The following is a 7,825-nucleotide window of genomic DNA, read 5'->3' on the forward strand; positions in this document are numbered from 1 at the left end:
ACGTAATGCGCGACGAGCGATAAAAGAAAACTATGAAGTGTTTACGCTTAGAAATCGATGCTACACTGCTATCAAACTTTGATAGTAATGAATCATGACAATAACGCTAATAAAAGCAAAGAAATTCCAATCAACATTCATTTACACAAATCGTCGACCTCATGAGTGCCGATGCAGCAAAGGCTGGCTCAATACCAGAGGGAGACTATGAAAAAGGGAAAAAGGTAGGTGGATATGTTTCAGCGTGGTCGAATCGGATTCAAGGATAATGCCTGCGCAAAAGTATAGGAATTAAACGCAGTTAGACGCACTAGAGCTGCAGCGATTTGAGCAATGATAAACGAACTCCAGAAAAATCTTCTTAGCATGATTCCTCGACGTTATTAAGCCCTTTTCATAGTTTTTTCTGCGTTACGCCAAACTATGCAGAAAATGGAAGCGGAAACGAGTAGCGACAAATGCGAATTCCCTGCAAAAGCGATAAATTCGAGAAATATTCCTCTTGTGCAGCGCGCGAGACATCCCCGCGACATCCTTGCGAGCAGGCGCGGCAGTTCGGATGGGTCAGATTCGCTCAATACGTATGATTTTGTGAAAAGGAACAGATTTCTGCCCAACTGAAAAAGCAACGGGACGCATGTGATTCGACGTGCGGTACATGATGCCTATGCGAGCGCGCAAAATGACGCAGGGATGTCGCGAGCGATAAAAAGTCTGGACGCACAAACTTCGCGTTATTGTTGCGTTGGGCTCGCGCTTGTCGCTTCCATATCCTTCATCATGTGATGTAGCGCGAAAAATACGAGAACACCACAACTTTCACGGATGTTCAGCCTCTTCGTAAAGGCATATTCTTCAAAAGCAAGCGTACTTTCACTGCACCTTGCCTGCCTTGTCTGAGGCGGTCAAAACGACGTGAAGCACGGTGCATTTGGGTACGCGCTCGAAACGGCGCGGTGGAGGCAGCAGGTGGGACCGCGGTGGGACGATCGCAAACTGCATCGATGAGTGGTGCCAGCACGTTCCTAACCGCTACGCTGAACCGCACTGCTTCGAGAGAAGTTCCGTACGTAATTACACCGTGCTTCACGTCGTTTTAACCCTACTATACATCGTGATATTTTTCATTGCGATTAGACTGATGGGGTTTGCGAGAGAATTTACTAAAAGAATTCATATCTAAGTGAACTGAACAGATTTTTTTCTTGGAGTTTTTCATAATTACACTTCGGTTCATTCAGATTTATAAGTACCGTTGTGCTCAATGCCATAGCATCAATTCAACACGTAGCCTTGCTGGACCAACACTAAATGGTTTGATAGGCCGAATGTCTGGAACAGCACCAGGTTACGTCTACTCGCAAGGGAACAAACACAAGGTATAACCCAAGCAGTTATGCAACATGAAAAAAAAACCCTAGAAAATAAGATAAAGATCATCACACTGATCTCTTTTTTCCTTCATATTCCCATATCTTTTTCCTCTTTCAGGGTGTGGTCTGGACCCGTGAAACATTGTATGACTATCTTGCCGATCCAAGAAAGTACATTCCTGGTACGAAGATGTTCTTCGTTGGATTGAAGAATTCCAATGAACGTGCGGATCTCCTCAAGTACATCGAGGTCGAGAGTGCCAAACCACCCTCATAAATATCCAAGAACCCGTTCCATTTTCTTTCGTTCAAATGAGATTTTTTCTGGCATAGTAGCATAACGTAGTGAGTGCTTAATAAAAATTGTGTTATGTAGTCCTCAGATAAATGCCGTCAAATACATTTTTCATTATTTTTATCCAATTTTGAAGAAAAATCGCCTTAATCAATAACAAGGTTGAATGGCAAAATTTGAACACAACAACGTACAAGTGGGGAAGTGAAGAAGAAAAATGCGAATATTTGGGAATAATCTTACATGAAAAGGGGATTTTTCGTATTGTTCCCAAAAAGACCACGGAATACGATTTATCCATTTCGATAACACGCATGGTATGATAGACCCAAGCGGATTGAACACACTATTATCCAGCAAAAGTTTGTGCAGCTTGTTGAAGCAGCAGACAGTTATAGTCGGATCAAAACGACATGAAGCACGATGCAGTTGCGTAAGCGGTCGCGCTGGAGCCGGCGCGGTGGCGATAGCGATTGGAATCGAGCTGGGACCATCGCAAATTGCAGCGATGAACGGTGGTAGTAGGGATCTTCACTCAATCCTAATCGCTACGTTCCCACGCACCGCTATGACAGCTTCGCTCTTGGGACCCTCGCATTCAATGTTGTTTCATACTATATAATAACGGGCTTATTTTGTAACGTATTTGTATGTGTGTGTGTCTCAGTCAAGAAATCCCAAGAAGAGAGGGAGACGGATACCATGGAGTCGGTTTGGTGCGCTGGAGCCCCAACGCGGTAAAATTGGGTGAGACGAATCCTATGGCGTCGAATTCGTGCCCCGGAGCCAGATAGCCGTAAAATGGAATGGGACGAGTCCAATGGGGTCGGAATGGTGTGCCGGTGCCAGAAAGCTATGCAGCGGGGAGAGCCGGGTTCCACTGCATCGGATTGGTGCGCGAGATCCACAACGCGGTAGAATGGGTTTTCTGTGGTCCCTTCGCACATCTATTTCCCAGCGTGTCTTCCTGATGCTGCTAACATCCTTTCTTCAAAAAAAAGGAAACACACGAGCGAACGGTTGCTTAAATGCAATACATAATAGCCAACAGTTTACGCGATCTGACGTAGAACGTTGTTTTTATCAGTACGATAGTGATATTCACGTCTTCATGTTAGCACATCATTCTTTGCTAATAGCTGAGAACGGAAGAAACTCATACTTCGAATGATGTTTCCCAATTGTGAGGTTTGAGAGAAACATAGATGTAAAATCAAGATTGATTGTTCTCCAAATATAGAACTGAGCGTTTAGAGAAAATCTTTCATCCATGCATAGATTTCCGGGTAAAAAAACTGAAGAAAGTGTTGATAGAAAAGATCAATTCTAATCTTACAAAAATGTCGCTACTGTTATTTCTTATTGATCGGTGAAGGCGAGCGAAGCGAACAGCAAAAAAAGTCTGATGTCCGGCTTTAGCCGGACGTTCAAGCTGGTAGAAAATATCGTAACAAAATGTTTTATATACCTACATTAGGTCTTTTTATATCACATCTTGGCGCCTATATCTTATATATCTTGGCGCCTTGTCCTTTAGTTACAGTAGTTTCTTTCGATTTATAGCACACTTCGCTCATGTATACTATCACTATTATACTGCTCCTTATCACATACTAAGATAGATTGCATACGATTTCGAGTATTCTACTCTTTTTTGAAATATCTCTACTATTATTTTGATGTCATTTCAACTACTGAGATAATATTATTCCCTAAGATAAAAAATGAAATATAAAAAATATATTTACACCCTTTTGACCCTCATAATTTCACCATTATCATTCTAGTTTAATATATAATTAGGTTGTAGTTACCTTACTTAGGTGAGTTTATTTATTTATCTATTCATTTTAGTTATTTATATTTTATTTTTTACTTATTTATTTATTTATTTTTCTTCCTTTCTTTCTTCTTCTTTCTTTAAACATTAACCTTGCAACTCGTATCCTCATTGTATTTCTATACTTTATAACATAACACTACCGATGTGGATTACCAGTAGTCTCTGGCATGGGAGGATAAGAGCTACGCCTCCGGTGTGTTATTATTTACGGAGTGCCAACCCCTGGAAGCAGCCCTTTCGAAACCTTACGGTAACCTTCCCTCTGACTAGGGTTGAGGTCTGTCCTAGGTCTGTCTTAGACTCTAGGTCTAAAAACACTTTCAAACAAATCGCTTACACCCATTTCCCCTATTATTTTCAGGAGCACATCTTCCACAAAAGTAAGGGTTTATACAACCTACTTAATTTTGGTAATAACATTGAGGGTCAAAAATGTTCTAATAATTGTTTCTATTGCAATAATATTAACTTCAGCAGTTATATAACATCATATTCAAGTTTATTCTTAATACGTATAAATATAACAATAGTAATTGTATGTCAAATAATGTGATATATTGCCTCACTTGCTCTACATGTAATTTACAACATGCAGGTATAACAACCAGAAAACTCAATAAAAAACCATTCGAACAAATTATTTTATGACCATTATTATAAAAATAATTGCGATCTCGCTAAATTTTGTACACATATTCTGGATAATCATCCCGAAAATATTAATACTAATACGTTAAGAGATAAAGAATTATTCTGGATCAAACTTTTTATGACTCCATCCCATTTCGGTTTTAATGATAACATTAAAAGATATGGTCCTTCCGTCTAAGGGTAGAGGCGAAACGAAAGTATTTACTATATTCTAAGCTACTTCACACCAATATTCAGCTATATACTAATTTAATTTCTATTATTCTACTGTATTAGACTACTAATATCTGTGTTCTCCTAGACAAGTCTGGTACAATTTAGTCGACCACGGACGGATGAAAAGCTTGGTTGTCGCCCGCACGGGTTCAACCATCGATCGATCGATCGTGCAGTCATAGCGGAACTTCTTACTGACTACGCTACATCGTTTGCTGATCTTCTTCAGCACGAAATATCGCCACAGTCAGACCGAAATGAGCTGAAACCTGATGTAGTTGCGTAAGCGGGTGTGGCCTATGTATCGAGAAGAGTTGGTGGCTGTGACCGAAGAGATGAGGTCCCACCTCGATCGCGGCCGCTAACTCCACCTCAGCACATGCAACGCAGCCGTCATACACAATTGCGTCAGGACTCAATTCGTGTAGAGTTATGCGATGCCGTGCTTGCTGAGGCTGACCTTTCCTTGTAATCTCGGGCATATTTCTTTTATAGCTTGTTCCGAGCATTCGGAACAATACTATGGTGGAGTCGAAACGACATGAAGCACGGTGCAATTGCGTAAGCGGCTGCGCTCGAAGCGGCGCGGTGGAGGCAGCGGTTGGGATCGGAATGCGACCATGCAACGATGAGTGATGCTAACAAGGGTCTCGCCGCTTCCAGCGCAGCCATGTACGCAACCAGCTGCGCTGTGCTCCATGTTCTTCACGACCGTTCTATAGTAATTACTCTTATGTGCTTATGTCCTCCTCTTGTCCAATTATATTGCAAAAAGGTGGTCAACCTGGGCAGTTGTTACGCAGTATTTACCCCGGAAATTCTCAATGGTTCTACTCGATTACTCTACTTTTTTTGATAAACTTTATCCACTGAACCAATTGCTGCTTTTATTGGGTTTAAAACCCTCTTCTGGTGAACCACCGTACCTCACTTTCGCACTGTTGACTACTACATATTTTTGGTTACTAATATATGTTATATCACTCAAAACTCATCATTTTTTCTTTCAGCGTTGATAAAGGGTGGAGACGTTGAGACAGAGACGAGAAATTAAAAAAAAACGGTGAGCGCTGGCGTTCCAAGCAATGGTAGAGTGGTAGAGGAAGGGCGGTCGCCGGAGCTACTCTCTTTTCGAACTGGGCACTTCACCTGCGTCGGTGTCCACCGTGGATAATCACTTTTTGTTTGTTTTTTTTTATCTTCCATCATTCTAATCGAAATTTCGTGGTCATCCATTTGTCTATGAGGCTTCTCTCTTTTTATCTCTCCTTATTCATTAACTTGGATATAATAACTTGGATACTCTGAAGGTCCCGTTCTTAGGACTCTTTATTGTGTTGTTGCCTTCCTGAAGAGTGTTCTGATACTTGCTCAAGTAATTTCGATGCTCATAAAATTGCTTCGACCCTTACAGTGGGGTGCCAATCGATTCTTTTTTTTTCCTGAACAGTGCAGTTGTCCTTTCACTGCTACGATTCCTCGATTGCAACGTAATGCTCACTATAGAGGAATTTTCAACTTTCGATGAACGTCGAGGATGATGCTAAAATATAATTTGACCCCATAATCATATTTTGACACTTTAATGAATCGTACGAGAGAATGCTTATTGACGCTTCGTGACGCTTCCGACGAATCGCCTTCTTCAGAGCATTATATTTAAATTGATCTAGTAGTAGATTTTTGTCTTCCTGCTATGTTTGACGTTTGTGGAAACGTCAGGCCAGTGACAAAGTCTCAAAACCTCGTTGGCATAATAAGAAAACATAAATGCAGTTCCCAACGCCGTGGTTTTAAGAAGAGAAGTCTTGGAGATCCAGTAGTGACCGTTGAACTTGATAACACTAGATTGACTCCTAGATCTTAGCCTAAAGCTCCGAAGTCTTCATAATTTGACGTATTCTTCTTAATTTCACTTTTTTTGCTTTCACGTCTCTTATTTTTTTACTTCTATGTTAATCGCATACGAGAAAGTGGCCGAAAAGGGTTAAAAGCAACAAAAAAAAACTCCGGTATAGCTCTACAAAAAATTTTTGGCACTGAATTGTCGCAGGGTTACGTCATGGTGTGCTATGCTCAAACGCAGGAATGTTAGACCCCGACCTCAATTCTGAAAGTGAAAGGATAACAGTGGAATACTGCTAACCGCCTACTAATAGAATCTGTTCACCTTAATAAGTTCAAATCTTCATAATTTGACGTACTCGTCTTATTTTCACTTTCTTTGCTTCCACGTCTCTTACTTTTTTTACTTCTATGTTAATCGCATATGAGAAAATGAAATGATGAGATTGGCAGTCTTCTAGTTCTTTTCTCATGGACCTTGTTGGTGTAAAAAATCACTAGATTTCTCCGACTTTTTCTTTTTATTTTTACTGTAAAACTGCAGCGTAATTTTTCCCCTTTAACAAATGCGCACTCCGATGACAAAATTGGCGTTTCCATGTTGTTTGCCTCTATTGTGCGAGTCTAATTCTAACGCGACCGGAAAACTGTAGAAAAAAAAATCGTCTACCAGTTTCGCCCTACTACAAAAAAAGGAAAGTGTTCAAAAACGACAATATTGCACGAGAAACGAGTTTCTTGACGAAATTACGGTTGGAGAATCTCCGTGAAACTCACAACCACATCGCAAAACACGTGGACCAGGACATGAGTGCGCAGACCTAGAGCTATGGTTCTCAAGAAAAAAAAAGCTACTGAGGGAACCGAAGGAGGTTGCGGAAAGGTGGGGCGTTCTAACGTACCATAACGTAACGTATTAACTGAGGCATTTCCGTTTTTTTTTTTTCGGGGAGAATAAGCTGAATTGGGCGTGACCACGCTCGTACTCGTAATCTACATCCCGAGCTCTGTATCAGCTCCATAACTACGCCAACATCGTCACTTTCGTGATACGTTGTCTTCAACTAAACTGTAACTCATACGAAACGAAGTTGCACTACTGTAGTCTCATAATCCAGAGGAAAAAAAGAGTGGATCTAAATCACAGCTGTAATTTGAAATATCTCCATGCGGCAAGTCGCATTCCATTGCAATAGTGTGACTTGTGACGAATTTTTGCGTCGTAAACATCATGTATTTTTTCAAAAGATGGATGAAATTTTCGTCTTCAACGTCTTCAAAGAAAAAATCCCAACGAAAACCGCCAAAGAATTTCTGTAACATGACCGCACAACATATATACTTCAGTAGAACTGCTACTTAGAGCCGAAGGGCTTCTCATTGCCAGAAATACATATATTTTCTAATCATTGCTTAGAACAGAGTACATTATTTGCCGATACAGCCGATTTAGTCCCTCATAACCGATCCGAAGGACCAGCAGTTGAAAAAGTAACTTCCAACTTGATAAAAATGTTTTTAAATGAGATTTGATAAGATAACTATGGGAATTCTCGTATATAAACTGATTCTCCGAAGTATTCGTTCATTTTATTTCTACCA

The 7,825-nt window shown here is 40.6% G+C and overlaps 1 protein-coding gene across 1 annotated transcript; it reads left to right on the forward strand.

Annotated features, from left to right (window-relative positions):
- Positions 1-161: 161 nt before the first annotated feature.
- Positions 162-1,650, forward strand: RB195_016096 (uncharacterized protein; the record flags this gene model as incomplete). Its single annotated transcript, XM_064207101.1, has 3 exons — positions 162-224; positions 1,242-1,379; positions 1,492-1,650. The coding sequence occupies 3 exons, from the start codon at positions 162-164 to the stop codon at positions 1,648-1,650; spliced, it is 360 nt and encodes a 119-aa protein (XP_064062982.1).
- Positions 1,651-7,825: the final 6,175 nt, after the last annotated feature.

Source organism: Necator americanus, chromosome V, assembly GCF_031761385.1.
Source record: "Necator americanus strain Aroian chromosome V, whole genome shotgun sequence".
In the NCBI taxonomy this organism is placed as follows: Eukaryota; Metazoa; Nematoda; class Chromadorea; order Rhabditida; family Ancylostomatidae; genus Necator; species Necator americanus.